The sequence below is a fragment of the Monodon monoceros genome, unplaced genomic scaffold (assembly GCF_005190385.1).
Source record: "Monodon monoceros isolate NGI ecotype Baffin Bay Population unplaced genomic scaffold, NGI_Narwhal_1 Super_Scaffold_18, whole genome shotgun sequence".
NCBI lineage: Eukaryota > Metazoa > Chordata > Mammalia > Artiodactyla > Monodontidae > Monodon > Monodon monoceros.
The window spans coordinates 165,853,866-165,873,325 of NW_021703774.1; the positions used below are offsets into that span (position 1 = coordinate 165,853,866).

Here is a 19,460-nt window from a genome sequence, read left to right on the forward strand (position 1 = left end):
CGAACTATCAGAGACGTTCTTAGATACCAGGCAGAAATCTGAGGGATGGCCCTGCCGGTGTGTGCGGCGGCCATACTCCCCTGGACGGAAGCTACAATCAGCTACTTAAGCTCAGTGAGACCCCAGACGAGCACACACTGGAAGAACGTGCACATCTTCCGTGCCAAGGTCTCTAAGGAGGACATTTCCCAGCATGCTCTCTGTCTCATGCACACGGCGGCCAGAGAGTGACAAAGACAACTTGAAACTTTCTCTTTAAACTAGAATTTACTGGTATACAAAACTCCATTTCATAGATAAAGTGGCACATCTTTGCAGCTTCTATTGCACCGAGTATTGAAGATTAAAAACACAAAAGAAGAAACATTTGGTTTTGAAAACACTGCAAGTAGCCAAGTACAGTACTTTGGTAAATAAAAAGTAAAATGGTTCAGAGTAACACAATCTGAGGAAAGAAACAACCTGGAGGAAATGAACTATGGACATCAGACAATGGTCACATTCCCCCCATCCAGCTCCACAGATAAGGCAAGACTTGCTAAGTCTATGGATCATGACCCCACAGAGGTCTTAAATATCTTCGGACTGCAGTGAGGACAAGTATAGTGCAATTAGAAAAAAAGAGAAGGTGGCTGAGCCTGTGAAGGCCCCTGTGTTCTCCACAGACCCACCTGCCCTCCTTCATAAAGGGGATTAACACCCACCAGCGCTTCTACATCAGCAAGAGGAACACGGAGGCCTGATGTCCGACCCCTGGCTCTTTTCTTCTTCTCACGGAGCTCGGTGCTGGTGGCGGACGCTGGAAGGGGAGCCAGGGAGGCCGAGGGCCCTTCTCCCCAAGGAAAATAAACCATGAGAGGAGCCCACACCCGCATTCCTCAAGTTCTGGTTGAGGGACCTGCCAGGGGGTCAAACCACAGGCGAGGTCTGTGACTGTGCTCAAACAACTACCACAGATGGCTGGCAACAGTGAGGGGCTGGATGTCGAGATGCAGAGGATGAGGGGCAGACCACCGAGGTCTCGCCCAGCGGTCATTACCTTCCAGGGCTACAGCACAGCGAGCAGGGGTAGTTCCGGGACCAGGGGCACGCCCTGCTTAAACCAGAGTCACCACGCAGAAGTCCGCGCTCTTACAGAAACTGTTCTCTACCGGTACCAGCCCCTTCTCGGGTAACTTTGCGAGAATGCTAAACGTTTTAATCAAGCTACAAAGTAGTCTGAACTAGGAGAGCGAGGCTCTAGAAGGTAATTCCTCAGAGGAAATGGCTAAGAGCCTGAGGTTTTTACAGGGAACGTTACCTTGGACAGACGCAGCCAAGCAGTCAACGAGGCCCAGCTCCTCCCCGGAGCCGGGCCCTGTGCGCACCTTCTGAGTTCCGTACTGTGCAATGCACTTCGCGCCGGGTGCTCAATGTCTCCACTTCAATCCAATTATCCATTCCCCCTCTCGCATGTGACAGCAGAAGATCTGCTATCATTTACACATGCCATCGAGATCTTCAACTTAACAACATCAATGGAAAAATACAATTTGCTTTAGAGTCAGAAAAACACACCTTGTAGAAAGTGCCATTATTAAATCACCTCAGAACAACCGTCGGAAGGCCCCAGAGTTTGAGCAACGCCTGTTCTGAAGGCTGAGATGAACAAAACAGTGAATAATGAAAATGTCAAAACACAAAAACTGCATCAGACTCTGAGTCTAAAGGTTTGCTATAGATAGAGCCTTGAGGTAAAAAAAGGTGAAGAGCTACGCATCTACCCAAAATGGGAGTCAGAGAGGGCCACAGATGTGACATTGAAACTACAAAGCTCCACTGTCACGCCATCCACACAGACCCTTCTGGTAAGGGTGAGAGTTAGTCAGCTCTGACTAGGAGCCCAAGTTTCCTTCAACTGACTGCACATTCGAGTTGAACATCTCACAGAGGTAAAACTGACAGCATTCTATGTGGACACAATAAAACCCAGGCAGTCCAGTTTCTCAGAATGAGAGAAACTGCACACTGATGACAGGGACTCACCACGAGCACAGTTCAATGCCAAGTCCATCTGATATCTACCTATTTAACATGGGAGCAGCTCTCCCCCCTCAGCGTGGCCCTCCCCCCACCCCAGGACAGTATCATTTCGAACCGTCAAAGCTCCCCAGGGAAGCAGGCAGCACCATGAGAAATGACCTACACAAAGGCCCACTCTAGCTGCCCCACAATGGAGCTCCCACTTCACAAGCCCTCAGAATCACAATAGGTGGGGAAGTGTTTTCAGAGCTTATAAAAGAAACTATAGACAAGCTCAACTAACACTTAAGATTCTTCTTTCTGCCACAATTCTTCAACCAGACTTCACTCCTGAAAGCATATTTCCTATTATTGAAAAATTAAATATACATATACATTCTTTCTCTAATATCTCCTGGTGGCAACTATATTAATTCAGAAGTTGTGATTCTATGTTGTTTCAATACATCTACCTCTCTAGTACAAAGCTGATGCTACTAAAATTTTATTTTGTATTTTGACCTTTAAAAAAATCTCTTTTTAAAATCCATAAAACCTTTATATACAGTTTATAAGACTAGTAAGCAGCTATGGACCACAGCCTCATCCCCCTTCTCCTGACCAAAGCTACTGAGACAATCGCACATAACAAACCTCTAACAGCCACAGAGGTTAAGAAAGAGTCGCCTCCTCCTATGCAGTTCACCTGAGTAACTATACCCGGTAACCGTCACTGACCACAGTCATCCCAGGACTAAACATGCTGGGCCTCCATTTTGGCTGCCAATAAAGTAGTTCTCAAGTGCCTACCAAGGCAGCCAAGTACTACGTGGATTCCATCTACCTCATACTTTGGTGGGACTGAGGCAGTGAAGGCTAAATTTAAACCCTTAGCTAGAAGTTATCACTAAAGTTGGATACATGTTCCCCATTCCTAATAATTAACATACTAAACACAGACCAATTATAACTGGAAAACTATGAAATGGTAATAAAAGAAAACTACCGAAGCCATTTGATTAGTTTTTAAAACCACTGTTATTTTACCCAAGAAATGCCGAAGCCTATGATCAGAATTAGGTAATTTATAAATAAACGTGCCCAGTATTCTTTAGCAACTTTTTAGCAACTTCTAAAACCCAACAGGAAAAAACAATAGGGCCCAAGGCCACCTTCATTAACCAAGTAAATAAAGCGATCCTACTACTTCTGACAATGGGTCTCCCTCAAGCTATTTCTGACTCCTAATTCTGCTGAATTTCTGGTACACAATCAGTCTTTCTGAGGGGATCTGGTCTCCTGTACTCTCACAGCACAAAACAGACAAAAAAGAGTGCTCACTCAGAAATGCTCGGCCAGAGTCAGGAACGTGCCCAGAATTAAAAGCCAAGAGAACAGATCCTGAAGCACTGGACCTCACTCCCTTGGAGACAGTGAGACAACGGAGACCCCTCACTTGTCTGGACTGAGTACTAGAGGCTCTAACTCAGGACTCCGCAATGTGCGAAGAAAAAATGCTGTGCAGTTTCTAAATCTGCTACATACTACGATGTACTGTACCAGGATGTTCCGGGAGCACTTCCAAGAGACGACTGATGCTCCAACCACAAAAAGTCACCAAAGTCAAACAAACATCAAAAGCAAATCACCTGCTGATAAAGACAATCCAATGAATCCAAGGCCAGCCCACACAATGATGTGTCTATACGTGTCAAAAGCTTTTTATAGTTTTTCCCTTTGCCTCGGAACTCTGATAATTTTGAAATTTGAGATGGGGGAGGTAACTAATAATTCACTATTGCTCCAAATATTAGGTCCCCAAAAGGCAAAGAGAGCCCAAGACTGGCCACTTCGTACATTCCAGTTTTAAAGTTCACATTCACCTAATTCGGTTTGAGGAATGAAATCTCTCCACCACCCAAATCTATTTCAGCACTGTGGAGTCATTTGAAGGCCTCAGCCAAAGTAAGTTCTCTGCCCTGCTAGTCTAACCTAAGTCACTGACAACTTCTGGAGGGTGCTGGAGAGTGTTTTGAACAGCAAAATCCCCAAACAGGGCTTAACTAAAAAGAAGTTAAGTGCAGCATTTTATGGGATTTCATTTTCACAATACTAAGAAAATTCAGCGAAGGGTCAAGTTACCTTTTATCTCTCTGAAGGCATCTTTCTAAATCCAGAAGAGTAAGGAAGAAAGGACACTTACTTACTTAAAATGTGAACGTGAAAAGCCTTAGAAATCCTTCCAGACACCCCCAACCCCCCCACCCCAAATCAATTACCTCTTCAGACTTCTTCCTGAGCAAAATCTCAGGACTCTCTTGACTTCTGCCTTTACAACTATGGCTTCTGCGCTCCACGCTATCAGAATCCCAGAACTGTATCATAAGCACTGACGATACACTGTCTTCTCGTTGTCAAGAAACAAGTACAAACTACTCAGCAACACTACAGATTTTCCAGCAAAGCCCAGGCCTAATTAACAGTCTGGCCTATTTATCATATGGCTTGAGTGCAAACGAACCAACAGCACCTGCATCCCATCTGAGCATCAGAATCAGGAAGAAGAGAAACGCAGCTGTTTAATTTCCACCCTGACTACAGGCCACAACCTTCACATCCTATTACTTTGGGAAAACACTTCCTGAATTATTTTCTGATTAACTTGCATTAGAAGAAAGTTAATTCTAAACATGTACCTGAGTTGGACATCATTTATAAACTATCCTGCGTATGAATGTCTGTTTGAAAATGAAAGAGAAACAAAGGAAACTTGTCATTCTGAATTTCTAGCAATTAATCTAAACTACTTCATGAACAATTACAGTGAAACCCCGAGTGTTAAGGAAAGATCACGGGGTCACCGAACTCCGATTTTCAGGGCAAATAAAACCACACTTAAAAAGGTTTTTTTTGACCTAACTATCCACCCCTAAAAGTCGATATTTTAATTATGGAACATGAATGGCTTCACTGCACTTTCATTAAATAAGACACATCACTGACAAAACTGAACCAAAAAGGAGGCAGCTTGAAGGAAACTAACTCAGTGTGTGATTCTGTGGGTTGAGTTTCGTTTTGTGAAAGGATGGCCTCGCTGGAAAGCCTGGCACACGGCCCTCCGCTTTCCATTCCCTTCTCACAACTCCCAGGAGGCCAGAGTCAGATGTTGAGAGCCGCGAAAGTCTTCACCAAGGTGACCTGGGTGCTCGCGTCTGCTTCACTTCTGTTGTTGTCCCTGTGGCTACTCCTGCTCTCCAGGGCTTTGTGACGGTGCCTCTCCTCCTGTCGTTTCTTCTTCTCTAGTCGCTGCTGTTCTCGCCTCTGTTTGTTCGTGACCTGAAAGAGAAGACTGCCACCTGAGTCGCCTGCACGGGGACACAGGCTGCACCAGTGGACGGGAAATGCAGGGCTGACAGATGCAAAGGGTACAGACTGCCTTTCAACGAGAACAGAGAAAACCCACCTAACAGACCAAAAATGATTTATTTCCCATTACTGCTCAAATTTACATTTAACTTTATACCCTCTTGCTGAGCTAGCAAACGAAATCAATTCCATTCTCCTCATAAACCAATTCAAAATGACCTAAAGAAACATTAACCCTAGTCCAGCAGGAGGTAACACTCAAATATGCCACAGGATGCCTTCCTGTACATAATTTATTGCCCCAGGGGATCCTAACAAAATCCTCGGAAGCTTATCACATCTTAGCCTCTGCCTGTGATCTTTTACATTACCGTTGCATTCTGAGTTCAGAATTTCCTGGTGAAAGTCTTTACGATAAGTTCCAAATTCAGTAAAATTAATGGTGTCATATACTACTTGTGGGAGTGGGGTTGGGAAGGGAGCAGTACAACCTTTCGGGGAAGCATTTGACAATTTACCAAAAGACCTTAAAAAGATTCAAATATCCATGCCCTTTAACCTGTTAATTCCTCTTCTGGGATTCTAGCCAAGCAAATAATGCAAAATACTAAGACTTATACACAAAGATGTTCACTGAAGGTGATGGTATTTACAAAAAAATGGGATTCAATCACATGGGTTAGCATGGAAAGCACCCACACACGCAGTAATGTTAGGCAGGAAATGGAGCCGATCCGCGTGTATGAGTATGAATTCACAGTATACTTCCTTCTAGCCATCACTGCAAAGTCCAGGAGGACAAAGTGAGGTCTTCCTTCCACTTCATGATATACCCTCATGCACTCCCTGTATTTCCTACAGTAACCACTTTCATAGATCAAGAGAAAATCACACACTAAATTGAGCTCCAAGTTCCCTCCACGCCACCGAATTACAGCAGCCCACCATTTGCCCTTGCAGCCCCATCTTTCCTACCTTTGGGAGGTGATTTTTATTTGCTTTGTTTTCTTCACTAGGGCTGGCCCGAGACTTATCGTTTTCAGTTCTGCCTTCATTTAAGCCCTGATTTCCAAAGATTCTGGTGCCACTGCCACCCTCCTCCCATAAAGGGTCACACTGCTTCAGCACTCGGCCACTGGACTCAAGGTTCTCCTCTGCATCTTCCGAAGAAAGATATTTTGTTAAATTGAAAACCTAAGATAGTTACACAGTGCGATTACTGTTAAATGACTCCAAAATTACCCGGGTCCCTAGATCACTGGCATTTGGAGAGCAAGTTTCCTTGAGGCAAAATTCTAATATCAAGTCAATGCAGTGGGGAACATAAGGAAAAAATAATTGGTAGAAATCGGAAGATCAATTTTAACATAACCTGTTGACCACCAGTCATCTCATCAGCTTCCTACCAGCTGAGCGCTTTGTTCTGTTAGATTAAACCACTTTTTAACATGAATTTTTAGGGGGAAATCTTTCATTTGTACCCAAAAACCAGAAAGGAAACAAGCTCTAAAGCTGTGCTCTCCAATACAGTAGCTACGAGCCACACGCAGCTATTTAAATTAAAATTAAATAAAGTTAAATAAAATTTTAAACTTAGTTCCTCAGTCAGTCTCGCTTAGCCACATGTCAAGTACATACCATATGGGATAGCACAGACACTGCACAGCATTATTTTAAAATCACAAAGACCAAGTTACTTACAGCTTTCTAAGAAGGCATAGCAAATGTGTAAGGAGGATAATAAAATACCCAATTAGAAAACTATAATGCCAGGAACAGTATGTGGCACATAATGTCTGGCAATAAATATTGAAATCATTTAAAATAAATAACTTGAGAAAACAGTTCATTGTTAACAACTTCTTTCCTTCCTCTGAATCACAGAATTAAACTCAGTTCAAGCAAAAAGAAATTCTGAATTATCACCAGTTGACAGGTGCCAGTAATTTAAATATTTCCACTAGAAAAATAATTTTTCTCTCCATTCCATTTCAATGATCATTTTGGTATTATAACGGGATCTTATTTCTAAAAGGCTAAAGTCTTCCCTGACATTTTGCATTCCTCCAAAACTGAGCAAGGTGGACTTTCCATGCATTCCCCTAGCAGCCTGTACCCACACTTCATTATGTCTTATTATACCAATTTACTTATCTCTCTCCACCAAGCCCCTCCCCACCCCAGACTATACTCTTTCTGACACAGGGCTGGCACCTAGTAAAAAACACCTGCATATATAAAGCTGCTGAATGAATAAATAACAATATAATTATTACCTGTCACTTGATTAAAAATAAGTATTTGGAAAATCACCAACATAATCATTTTGAAACCTTATAAATATCAATCATGGACTTACTATTTCTTTTCCCCTGGTTCATCTGGAGCATGGCAATTATCGCAGATTCAATATTATAATTTTCAGCTTCCAGGTTCTGGACTATCAAATTAAAATCCTATGAAAGAAACAAAGGAACAAATCAAGACTCTGGGTATACTTTTCTACCTACCTCTACATCAATAACCTGACAAACAATTTTATAAACTTTTGCATGTAAAAGTGTAAGTGGACTCAAGCAATGTGCAGTCTATTCCTTAGAATGTTAATAAAAAGCAACCTATTCTAAAAATAAACAAAAGGATGTCATTGAGGCAAGGTTTCAAGACCTTCCATTTAGAACATGTCTTAATTTTCAGTAAGGTTAATCACCTGAAATAACCATTTAATAAAATGAATTCTTATAAAACCGCACTAGTCAGAAAATAATAAACCCACATACTTCCTTAGGATTTTGAACAGTATTGGATAAAGTCTAGCAAACAAGAGAGAAATGAATGAACATCTCTCATTAAACTGTATCACATAAGCTAATTAAACTACAAATATCATGGGCCTATTTTGGCCCATCAGGTGTTAGCATGCTAGAGTGATGCCACAAAACTAGCAGATAAACTAGGCACAGCAATGCCTGTCTATAAACCACTGTTACTGCATGACAAATACTAACTGAACATCCAGTTGCATTGCAAACTTTCTGGACAGCATCTTCTACTTCATCTCTCAGGTCATCTTCAAAGTCAACTCCCTTTGTTTTGATCTTCTCTCTTTTATTTGATTCATCTTGATGAAGCATCTGAAACTGAAGTACACAGAAAGAGTAATAATCATGAACTCTAGCAAACTGTGTTCAGAATCTGCAATACAGGAAGACCCTCTAATCTCAAAAACATTTAAATATATGGGAAAAGATTCCAGCGACAATCTTAAAGGAATAGCAATCACTAGGCTAAATTTTATCCAGACACTGAGATTCCAGGCCACAACTGAAGTATTAAAAAGAAAGGCCCAAGATATGGGATAAACTGTTCAGTAAAAATGGCATTAGAGCGCCTACAGCTTCTAGAGACCAACATTTTGGCAATGACTGCTGACTCAGAGAGCACATATCTGTCTCAGCCAGTTTCCAGAGCTGTGAGCTTAGTAACAGAATCGATCCTCTACACTAGCACCCAATGAGCTTCTTCAGCAGGACAACTCATCTTGAAGAAACACACATACAACTCTCATCTGGTTCCCTAGGCCCTATTTGATCATCAGCAAGCTTCAGTGTGCCGGAGCTCCTGTCCCAACCAGATTATCACAGGTGAGCGTGACTCATTTAACCTCACGTGCTACCACCACACTCAAGGGTACCTGTCAAATTCTAAAAACTTGAAGAGCCGCTCACTTGGTATCCACAGGCTTTTACAACCTAAACCCATTTCAGAAAAGCTGAAATCATCCCTCTGTGGCTCCCAATCACTTTCTCCCCCTGCTTGCTATTAATGCAGGGAGATAGGAAATGAGCAAGGACATTTCCACTTTTTGCATGTAAAAGTGTAAGTGGACTCTAGCAATGTCAGTCTATTCCTTAGAATGTTAATAAAAAGCAACCTATTCTAAAAATTTACCCTAACCATTTGGCTATGTGCAGCAAGTCTTTGAAATTCATCCAAAGGAAATAATGTCAAGTATAGAAAGAATTTTTGTTAAAGCGCTCCTCACAGCGCCACTAAGAGTGGTGAATAACTGGAAACACCTAAAGGTTTCATAGTGTGAGTATGGTTAAATAACCACGGTAAATCCACAGAATGATGCTTCATTCCCATTCAAGTAAGGTACACAACAAGGATTTTCACCACCACCATGATTATTTAACCATGTCTTGGAGGTAACAGCAATGCAATTAGCGCCCCCCCCAAAAAAAAGAAAAATTAGAAGTATAGAACTGAAAAGGAAGAAGTTATTGCTATCTGCAGATAATATAATTCTATACCTTAAAAAAAAAAGAGAAAGAGAGAGAATCAACAAAAAAACTACTCCAAACAAAAAGAATTCTGGAAAATCCTATGTTTATAAGGAATGTAAATTGATAAAGCCACTATGGTAAACAGTATGGAGGTCCCTTAAAAAACTAAAAATAGAATTACCATATGACCCAGCAATCCCACTACTGGGCATGTACCCAGAGAAAACCATATTTCAAAAAGACACACGCACCCCAATGTGCACTGCAGCACGATTTACAATAGCCAGGACATGGAAGCAACTTAATTACCCATTGACAGATGAATGGATAAAGAAGATGTGGCACATATATACAATGGAATATTACTCAGCCATAAAAAGGAACGAAATTGGGTCATTTGTAGAGATGTGGATGGACCTGAAGACTATCATACAGAGTGAAGTAAGTCAGAAAAACAAATACCGTATATTAACGCATATATGTGGAGTCTAGAAAAATGGTACAGATGAACCAGTTTGCAAGGCAGAAATAGACACAGATGTAGAGAACAAACGTATGGACACCAAGGGGGGAAAGCAGTGGGGGGCAGGGGCGGGTGGTGGGATGAATTGGGAGATTGGGATTGACATGTATACACTAATCTTTTAAAGTACATGTATCTTTTAAAAAGAAATAAAAATAACAAGTGCTGGTGACGATGTGGAGACAGCAGACCCCTCAATACGCTGCTGGTGGGAATGTAAAATGGTGCAGCTACGCACTGTGGAAAACAGTGTGGCAGTTTCTCAAAAAGTTAAAGATAGAATTACCATATGATCCAGCAATTTCACTCCTAGATATACAGTTGGCGGGTTTGGGCTACACGGTCCACTTATACAGATTTTTTTCAGCAGTTAATACTACAGTACTATACAATTCACGACTGGTCAAATCCAAAGATGCAGAACTGCAGATACGGAAGCTCAGATACAGACAGTCAACTATAAGTTATACTTGGATTTTCAGCTGCACATAATTGGCACCCCTGACCCCTGTGTTGTTCACAGGTCAACTGTATATCCAAAAGGTTGAGAATAGGTACTCAAATACGATACACACATATTCATAGCAGCACTATTCACAACAGCCAAAGAGTATGAAACAACCCAAATGCCCGTCAACAGATGAAAGGATAAACAAAATGTAATATATCATACAATGGAATATTATTCAACCTTGAAAAGAGCAAAGTACTGATAAGTGCTATGACATGGATGAACCTTGAAAATATTATGCTAAGGAAACCCAGACACAAAAAGCCACATAGTGTGTGATTCCATTTATAAGAAATGTCCAGGTTAAGTAAGTCCACAGAGACAGAAAGTAGACTGGTGGTGGCTGGGATAGAAAAGGAATGGGGAATGACTGCTTAATGGGCACCAAGTTTTCTTCACGGTGATGAAAATGTTTTGGAACTGGATGGAGGAAGTGGTTACACAGCTTTATAGGTGTTTTCAGTGCCACTGAATCATATACTTTAAAATGGTGAATTTTCTGTTGTGTGAATTTTACCTCAATTAAAAAGTAAGAAAATTCTGTAGCATAGCTGGGTATGTACATAATTAACATTTTGTTAACAAATCTCATATATACAAATATAAAGGGGAAAAAGATCCTTTCCTAACAACAGGAACAGAAAACATAAAACATCTAAGAATAACTCAGTAAAAAATGGGAAAGAAATTTAAGGGGAAAAAAAATGTCATGAAGAACCTAGGGGTAAGACAGGAATAAAGACGCAGACCTACTGGAGAACGGACTTGAGGATATGGGGAGGGGGAGGGGTGAGCTTTGACAGGGCGAGAGAGAGTCATGGACATATACACACTAACAAACGTAGTAAGGTAGATAGCTAGGGGGAAGCAGCCGCAAGGCACAGGGATATTAGCTCGGTGCTTTGTGACAGCCTGGAGGGGTGGGATAGGGAGAGTGGGAGGGAGGGAGACGCCAAGAGGGAAGACATATGGGAACATACGTATATGTATAAATGATTCACTTTGTTATAAAGCAGAAACTAACACACCATTGTAAAGCAATTATACCCCAATAAAGATGTTTAAAAAAAAAAAAAAAAATGGGAAAGAGCTATATGAAAAAAGTGCTCCCGCAGATCGCCAAAAAGTCAACGAAACAAATAAAAAGCTTATCAGGTTCCTGGCTAGGAAGATTCAACATCATAAAGATGAAAATTTTTGCCTGTTAATCTATTAATTTAATGAGATCCAATAAAAGCAAATTATCAACAGGACTTCTTTTTAACTAGACAAACATATTCTAACACTCATATATAAAACAAAAAAAGCAAGAATATACAGGAAATCAAAAAAAAAAGAAAGTAACAATGAGTGAAGAGTTCTACTAGATTTTAAAATACACTGTTTCTTAACTAAAACAATGAACACATTAACATATGAAGAGTAAAACCAGTGGAATAGAACCAATGTCTAGAGATAGACCCAACTACACATGGGAATTTATTATATGAAAAAAGCAGCATTTTAAATCAGTGGACAAAAGACATGTAATTAATAAACAGTTTTGGGTTCAACTAGGTAACCACAAGGAAAAATATAAAGTTGGATCCATACCTCACACCTGTATATCAATATAAATCCCAAATAGAGACAAGATCTAATTTCTTTTAAAAAATGAAAGTACAGAAGGACTAAAATAAACTATGGGAGAATTCTTTTTAACCTCAGAGTGGGAAGAGCTTCCTAATCATGACCCAAAACCCAGAAGACATTTATATGTTGTCTTGAAAACTTGATAAATTTAGCCACATAAAAATTTAAAATTCCTTCAGAGCAAAGACAATATGGGAAAGAATAAAAAGACAAATGACAGACTGTGAAAAATTTGCAAATCATACCACAAATAGAGGCTAATTTCCCTAATACATAACGATTTCCTAAAAATCATTAAGAAAATTGAACAGGAAAAAAATGGACAAAAAACATGAATAGAGTTCACACAAAAAAGGACAAAAGCAGGTTTTAAACACAAGAAAAGATGCATAAGCTCACTAATAAGAAAAATACAAATTAAAGCTATGTTAAGAAAACTATTTTTTCCCTAACAGTGACACAGATTTAAAAACTTGATAACACACTGTGCTGGCAAAGGTGCAGAAGAGACACATATTGCAAGTGGGAGTGTAAACTGACTAAGACTTCTACAGAGAGCAACTTGGCAATATCTACCAAAATTATAAATGCACACGTCCTCTGATGTAGTAAGAACCTTCTAGGAATTTATTCCACAAATACACTCGCACATGTGTGAAAAGATACACATATAAGGCACTGCATGTTGTTTGTAAAAGCAAAGTTTGAAAGCCATCTAAAAGTCCATCAAAGGGACTATTCAAGCACATTATAATGCATCCATACACTAGAATACTATGGAGCCATTTAAAAAGATTTAGGAAGTTCCTTATGTACTGCTATGAATTAAACTCCGAGATATGTTCCATTCGAAAAGCATGGTGCAGAACAGTATACAGAGGATGCTACAATTGTGGATAGGAAGAATGTACTCCAGCAAAAGTGAAATACATGCACATACTCACATATTTGCTTGATATGTAAAATATCTCTAGGTAATTTTATGATATACTAATAACATTGGTTGCATCCAGGGAGGTAAACAAGGGTGGGAGAGCGACATTTACTTTATTTTTTTAATTACAAAGAAAGTGTCTAATAATGTGAGGAAAGGCTTGTGAAATAATGTTAATGGCAAAAAAGCAGGAAACAAAGCTATACAAATACGAAAACAATACCAAAAATTGTTGATTCTGTGCATTTTAAATTTTCTTCTCTACTTTTTCTATAGTTTCTGAATTTTAGATACAAAGCATGGATTAATTTTAAAACATAAAAGTTATTTTAAATGTTTATATAAATTATATTCATGCAATCATAGCCATCAGCTGTTAGGGAAAGCAAAAGAACAATAATTTTATCTGCTGCTCTCACCTGAACTAACAAAATTTAAAAAAAAAATCAAGCCCAGAGATTCTTAAAGGCAACTTTCTATTAAAACATCACTGGTTTTTAGCTCCAAGGTACACAGCTCTCGACCTGGTTCCTGCAGGGCTGAGAATAGAGAAGAAAACGGAGGCTTCACTCACATCAGTCTGGAGGTGTGCAGGCGCTTCTGAGTTGTCGTTGACCCTCCGAACGCTGTCATAGTGCTCTCCGTACCGGTACGCGATGTGTAACTCCTGCACGTTGCTCTTATCCGTACCACGAATCTGCAGGCAAAGGAAGGGGAGATGCCAGCGCGGATCTGCACAGTGTCCACTTCAGAAGAGAAACGCCACCTGATTGCCCAGGAAGCCCAGTCAACAGGCTCTATATAGAAGGAATTGGGAATATGACTGCGATACGTCCTAAGCAATTTTTGAGTTATCTTTCTTCCACTCATGTATATATGATTCATCGTGCTTTAATGTGCAACTATATGGATGTAAATCCATACAAAAATGCATATTCAAAAACCAGGGGCAGATTTACCATGAAGTTAAATAAGCTTAAGTTTCAGGAGTGTTAGTACCTCTCAGCCCCTCAAATGCACAGGTCCCTTCCAAGAGGGAAGGCCCAGGGGCAGATGCAGATTTGTTGGGCTTGAAACTCAAACAATTTGGGACCCTCTTTGAGAAAAAGAATATAAAATTACATATATAAAATTGCTAGAACTCCTCCCAAGACCTTGAACGGGGCTCCATAAAAATGAAGGACCTGACACTTATGCTTCACTAGCTTCACAGTAAATCCACACTGTTTTTTTTAACAAAAATAGCATTTTTCATCAAACACATACTGAGAAACATTAACAACTCAAAACATCCCACTTATATCAATTGCAAAATAAAATTATATACAGTCAGGCAGTACTACTGCACTGCACAACCTGGAAGCACTACTCACAAGGCGTTCTGTGTGAATGGTGCCCCTGCAGCACAACCCAACCAGAATGGTGCTCCCTGGAGTCATGCAATACAGACGGCCTGAAGTGGAGCCTGGGCATCCCCCCCAAACCACCAACTCTGCAGAAACTCTACAGTAATTCTGAATCTGTCCTTTAGAAAGCCCAGTAACTGTCTATTTGTTAAAACCCCAAAATATCAGCACCTCCTTCTTGTTTTTGCTGAAAGTCACAGGCAGTAAGATACTATTATTAATTTAAACAATATCTGTGGTCTAAAACCACAGCAAAACCATGGAACAAACAGGAACTGCACAGGTCTAGAAGTCAGAACCACGCAAGTTTTCTCCAGGTAGAATATCTAGGTCTCAAAGGGCAGAGGGTCTGGTTTTGACACATGCAAAATAGAGAGAGCACCATTCATCTCCCAGGAAGACTACTGGAAAGGAAATTAGTTGATCAGAATCTCTGAATGACATAATCCCTAAAACACTTATATATTTATTTATTTATTTTTTAAACACTTATATATTTAAATAATAATAACACTACATATGCATTATGAATAAGAAAAAATAACTTGACGAAGTCACCAAATTGTGATGCTCACAATTGTGATGTATATTCAAAAGACCACAGAGGACTTTCATTTTCTAAGTCACACGTGTCTATATTGTTTACAGAAGCATATATTCCATTTGTAGCCAGAAAAAAAAATGTACGTTGTGAATATAAACCTCCTCATTATTAATGTAAGAGCTCTTACCCATGATAGTAGCAACCAATTCAGTTTCAATTCTCAAATTTTATAAGGTGCTTCACTGGGGTGGGGAGAGATGGGGAAAACCTAGTAGACAATTCCAGTATACAGGAAATGTATTTATTTTAAAAACATATACTCTGAATGTTTAGCAAGAGGACACTACAGAAATAAATGTATTTGAAAAAAAAATCTAGTTATGCAGAATTATCTTCCACAACTACCTAGATAATTAAGAAACTTTAAAAACGGTTATCAAAGGAGGAAAAGGCAACCTACAGTTACTGAGTTGGCCCTGAGTATATTCCTTCAAGAAGAGGATCATTATGCTGTATATTCAAATGATTTTGATGACTTCTGCTAAGCAGTAAAGATTTCAAGACAAAAAATTGGGACAACGAAAGAGGCAACCAGTCTTCTTGGCTCAAAGACATCCTTAGAAAGAGAGAGCCTCACTAAAAATATGATAGCTCTCCCCGGTGTCAGTACATGTGACAACACTACCCCAAAGAACAGCACATACAGATATTGTTTCCCATCCTGCTCACTGTATCCCTGCAACGTAAAGTCCTTACCAACCCATGGAGTATCTAATTTATTTTGCTGTAGTGTAATTTTTGTTAAAAGGACATTATGCCAGACACAAAAAGTTATATACTTCCATTTATATGACATCCTGCAAAGGCAAAAACTGTAAGAGACAAATCAGATTAGTGGTTACAAGAATCTGGGAGTGGGGGGAGGGGACTAGTGACTGAAAAGGGACATGAGGTAACTTTTTGGGGTGGTGGAAATATACTGTATATTGATAGTGGTGGTATTTACATGACTATGTTTGTCAAAACACATAGAACTATACACCAGAGAATGGTGAATTTTGCTACATGTAAATTATATCTCTATAAATGACTTTATTTTTAATGAGCAAAGGCTAAGCAAAGGAATAAGCAATTTACAAAGAAATATATATGCAGGTGATATAGGAAACCAATGAGGAAAAAAGGCCATTGGTGCCTTGATAATAATATAATATATAGGGATACACAGTGTGTGTATATATACACGTATGGATGTGTCTGTGTGTGTGTAGACTTGCTTAAAACGTGTGACATTGTGATAGTCTCTTCCCAGTCATACATGAATGATTTTATAGTTAAGAGTGTGTGTGAATAACAGGGATGCACACTAAAATGTTAATAGTAATTATCTCTGGGGAGTATGATGACTCTGAGTGATTTTTATTTGCCTTTAATGGGCTTTTCTGAATTTTGAAATTGTTCTATAATCATTATGTTTTACTTTCTAATTAAAAAAAACAAAGTTAGAAATGGGGGAGTAGTGGAGCAGGGGAGAGAGGAAGACTGATAGGAATCACCTGACCAGTCTCCAGGAGCTGAGCCACAAAGTGAAAAGCTCTCTGAGTGCAAGGAGGACGAGTAAGGGGTGGCAGTCTGTGTACAGTTTCACCCTGACCTCTGACCTTCCGTACTCCAGAATGTTCAGTTTGATGGACGGTTTGGGAGACTAGGGTACTTTAGAATAGAATAGCAAAGGTAAAGGAGGGTAAGGCAGGCCTAAGCGACCCAGCAGCAGCGTGCTCTGCCATCCCACAGCACAAACGCAGCATTTGTTGTAAAATCTTACTTGCTGTAGAAAAACCATTGGAACCGCTATGTATAGCCGGGCAGGGCACAGAAATAGAGCTTGACACCCTAGGCCATGAAATAAATTTTGTTGTTCAGAAATTCTTTTTAGCAACAGCTATTATAGTGAATTTGGTCTTTGTTTTTCTCCATCTAAAAAACAAAAACATATACATGGAACAGATATATTTCAAACTAGAATATGTATGCAAATCCTTTAAATTCTCACTGAGGTATTTTTACAAAATTATCTAAGTTATTTCCACAGGAGGCTCTCCACCCCAAACTACCCAATTAACTGACTGCTGAGTGACATTTCTGGCATTTTAAAGGGTTTTGAATTATACTTCAGACTCCACTTGTAATGCAGGGTTTAACTCCAAGCCACCACAAGCTTCCCATCTTGGGTTAAAGTCACCCTGCATAGTTCAATATCGTAAGTCAAGCCCCATCATCTGAGGACATCCCCAAAGCTAATTTATAAACAAGAGCTTAACATAACTGCCTGAATAGGCGACCTACCTGCCACAAAGGGGCATTAAGTTGATGAATCACCACATTCAACTGATGATTTCTTGCGAAGGCTACAATTGCATCATTGCCAGCAAATGTTCCAGGCTTTGCCAAACTGGCCACTGCATGGAAAGAGAGAAAGAAAAATGAAGTCTTTATCATAGAAAAATCCAAATGCAAACATGCTTTGGTATAATTTAGTTCTAAATAACGAGAAACAGTGAACATACCTGAAAAAGTCCATTAGCTTTGTCAGTCTACGAATTGAAGCTGGTTAAACAGTACACAGACTCCTACTCAGAAGGGCACCAATCACTCATAAAGAAAGGACTCATTTATTCATTCCTTCAATAGACATTTTCTAAATGCTTCCTAAATGCCTAACTCTATGAGAGACATTGGAAATGTGACAATAACCATAACAGTTTGCATTAATGATGCTTATTATGTGGCAAGCACCGCTCTACTCACTTCTCATACTCTTTCAGATTTTATTAATTTCTTCTCACAAATCACTTTTTTTTAACGTTTTTATTGGAGTATAATTACTTTACAATGGTGTGTTAGTTTCTGCTACATATACATATACATATATCCCCACATCTCTTCCCTCCTGCATCTCCCTCCCTCCCACCCTCCCTATCCCACCCTTCTAGCTGCTCACAAAGCACCGAGCTGATCTCCCTGTGCTACGCGACTGCTTCCCACTAGCTATCTATTTTACATTTGGTAGTGTATATATGTCCATTTATACACTACCACTCTCTCACTTTGTCCCAGCTTACCCTTCCCACTCCCCGTGTCCTCAAGTCCATTCTCTAGTAGGTCTTTGTCTTTATTCCCGTCTTGGCCCTAGGCTCTTCATGACCTTTTTGTTTTTAGATTCCATACATGTGTTAGCATACGGCATTTGTTTTTCTCTTTCCGACTTACTTCACTCTGTATGACAGACTCTAGGTCCATCCACCTCACTACAAATAACTCAATTTCGTTCCTTTTTATGGCTGAGTAATATTCCATTGTATATATGTGCCACATCTTCTTTATCTATTCATCTGTCGATGGACATTTAGGTTGGTTCCATGTCCTGGCTATTGTAAATAGAGCTGCAATGAACATTGTGGTACATGACTCTTTTTGAATTATGGTTTTCTCAGGGTGTATGCCCAGTAGTGGGATTGCTGGGTTGTATGGCAGTTCTATTTTTAGTTTTTTAAGGAACCTCCATACTGCTCTCCATAGTGGTTGTATCAGTTTACATTCCCACCAACTCACAAATCACTTTTAATCCTCAAAACAATCCCCTGAAAAAAGGTATTATCATGTACACCATCTTACAGATGAGGAAACCAAGGCACACAGTAGTTTGCAACTGTGTCCAAGGTCATGAGCCGGTAGAGAGCAGAGCTGAGTTTCACCCCAGGCATCCTGAATCCAAGACCTTGGCTCCTGGCCACTCCATTATACAGCCTGTCACAGTTTGCCCTGAAGGAGTTTATAACCAGTGGGGAACAAACAACAAGAAATTGGACACTGCTGATGTGTAGGTGCTTTAGGAAAGAAACATGTAGTAAAGAACGTGGTCTTACCCAAAGAGAGGTCTGGCCTTTACCCGCCCTCCGCTCCTGTGAGAGAACCTCTAAACCCTTGGGATTTCCCGAGTGATAGGGGTGTCTGTTATCCACAGGAGCCCCCTCAGCCTCAGCTGACAGCTGATGCTAAGTTTATGCACGAGGCGACTCACGGTGGACCTCTCTGGCCGTGTGATATTAGAACGACCTGGGGGACTGGGGAGCTGGAGACTGAGTTGAACCACTTAGGCAATCGATCAATAACATCTACACAGTGGAAGCCCTAATAAAAATTCTGGACACTGAAGTTTGGGTGAGGGTCCCTGGTTGCCAATACTCTTTGTAT

General features: G+C 40.1%; 1 protein-coding gene across 1 annotated transcript in view; it reads right to left on the minus strand.

The window, feature by feature from the left end:
* Nucleotides 1-248: 248 nt before the first annotated feature.
* OTUD3 (OTU deubiquitinase 3) overlaps nucleotides 249-19,460 on the minus strand; it is a 29,592-nt gene continuing 10,380 nt past the window's right edge. Inside the window, exons 3-8 of the mRNA XM_029230081.1 lie at nucleotides 17,553-17,665; nucleotides 13,831-13,953; nucleotides 8,376-8,507; nucleotides 7,727-7,823; nucleotides 6,343-6,527; nucleotides 249-5,337 (exon numbers count right to left, since the gene is read on the minus strand). Coding sequence (XP_029085914.1) covers nucleotides 5,161-5,337; nucleotides 6,343-6,527; nucleotides 7,727-7,823; nucleotides 8,376-8,507; nucleotides 13,831-13,953; nucleotides 17,553-17,665 — 827 coding nt within the window. The 3' untranslated portion in view covers nucleotides 249-5,160. The remainder of the gene's footprint in view (nucleotides 5,338-6,342; nucleotides 6,528-7,726; nucleotides 7,824-8,375; nucleotides 8,508-13,830; nucleotides 13,954-17,552; nucleotides 17,666-19,460) is intronic.